Source organism: Eurypyga helias, unplaced genomic scaffold (assembly GCF_000690775.1).
Source record: "Eurypyga helias isolate BGI_N326 unplaced genomic scaffold, ASM69077v1 scaffold34616, whole genome shotgun sequence".
In the NCBI taxonomy this organism is placed as follows: Eukaryota; Metazoa; Chordata; class Aves; order Eurypygiformes; family Eurypygidae; genus Eurypyga; species Eurypyga helias.
In genome coordinates, this window is record NW_010257969.1 from 12,651 (window position 1) to 12,864 (window position 214).

The 214-nt window shown below is 69.2% G+C and overlaps 1 protein-coding gene across 1 annotated transcript in view; it reads left to right on the forward strand.

Annotated features, from left to right (window-relative positions):
* LOC104511547 (low-density lipoprotein receptor-related protein 1-like) overlaps positions 1-171 on the forward strand; it is a gene marked incomplete at both ends in the record, with an annotated part of 12,779 nt that extends 12,608 nt beyond the window's left edge. The window contains one exon of the mRNA XM_010154208.1: positions 65-171. Coding sequence (XP_010152510.1) covers positions 65-171 — 107 coding nt within the window. The remainder of the gene's footprint in view (positions 1-64) is intronic.
* Between the last annotated feature and the right edge of the window lie 43 nt (positions 172-214).

Genomic DNA, 214 nt, shown 5'->3' on the forward strand with positions numbered 1-214 from the left:
TCTGCCCGTGCAGCCCTGCCCGCAGCCTGCGCTCATGGGGACGCCGTGTGTTCTCTGTCCCCAGCCCCCCGGCCCTGCTCGGAGAGCGAGTTCTCCTGTGCCAACGGCCGCTGCATCGCCGGCAGATGGAAGTGCGATGGGGACCACGACTGCGCGGATGGCTCTGACGAGGTACGGTACCGCGGGCAGCGTGGGAGTGGGGACGTGTTCCACT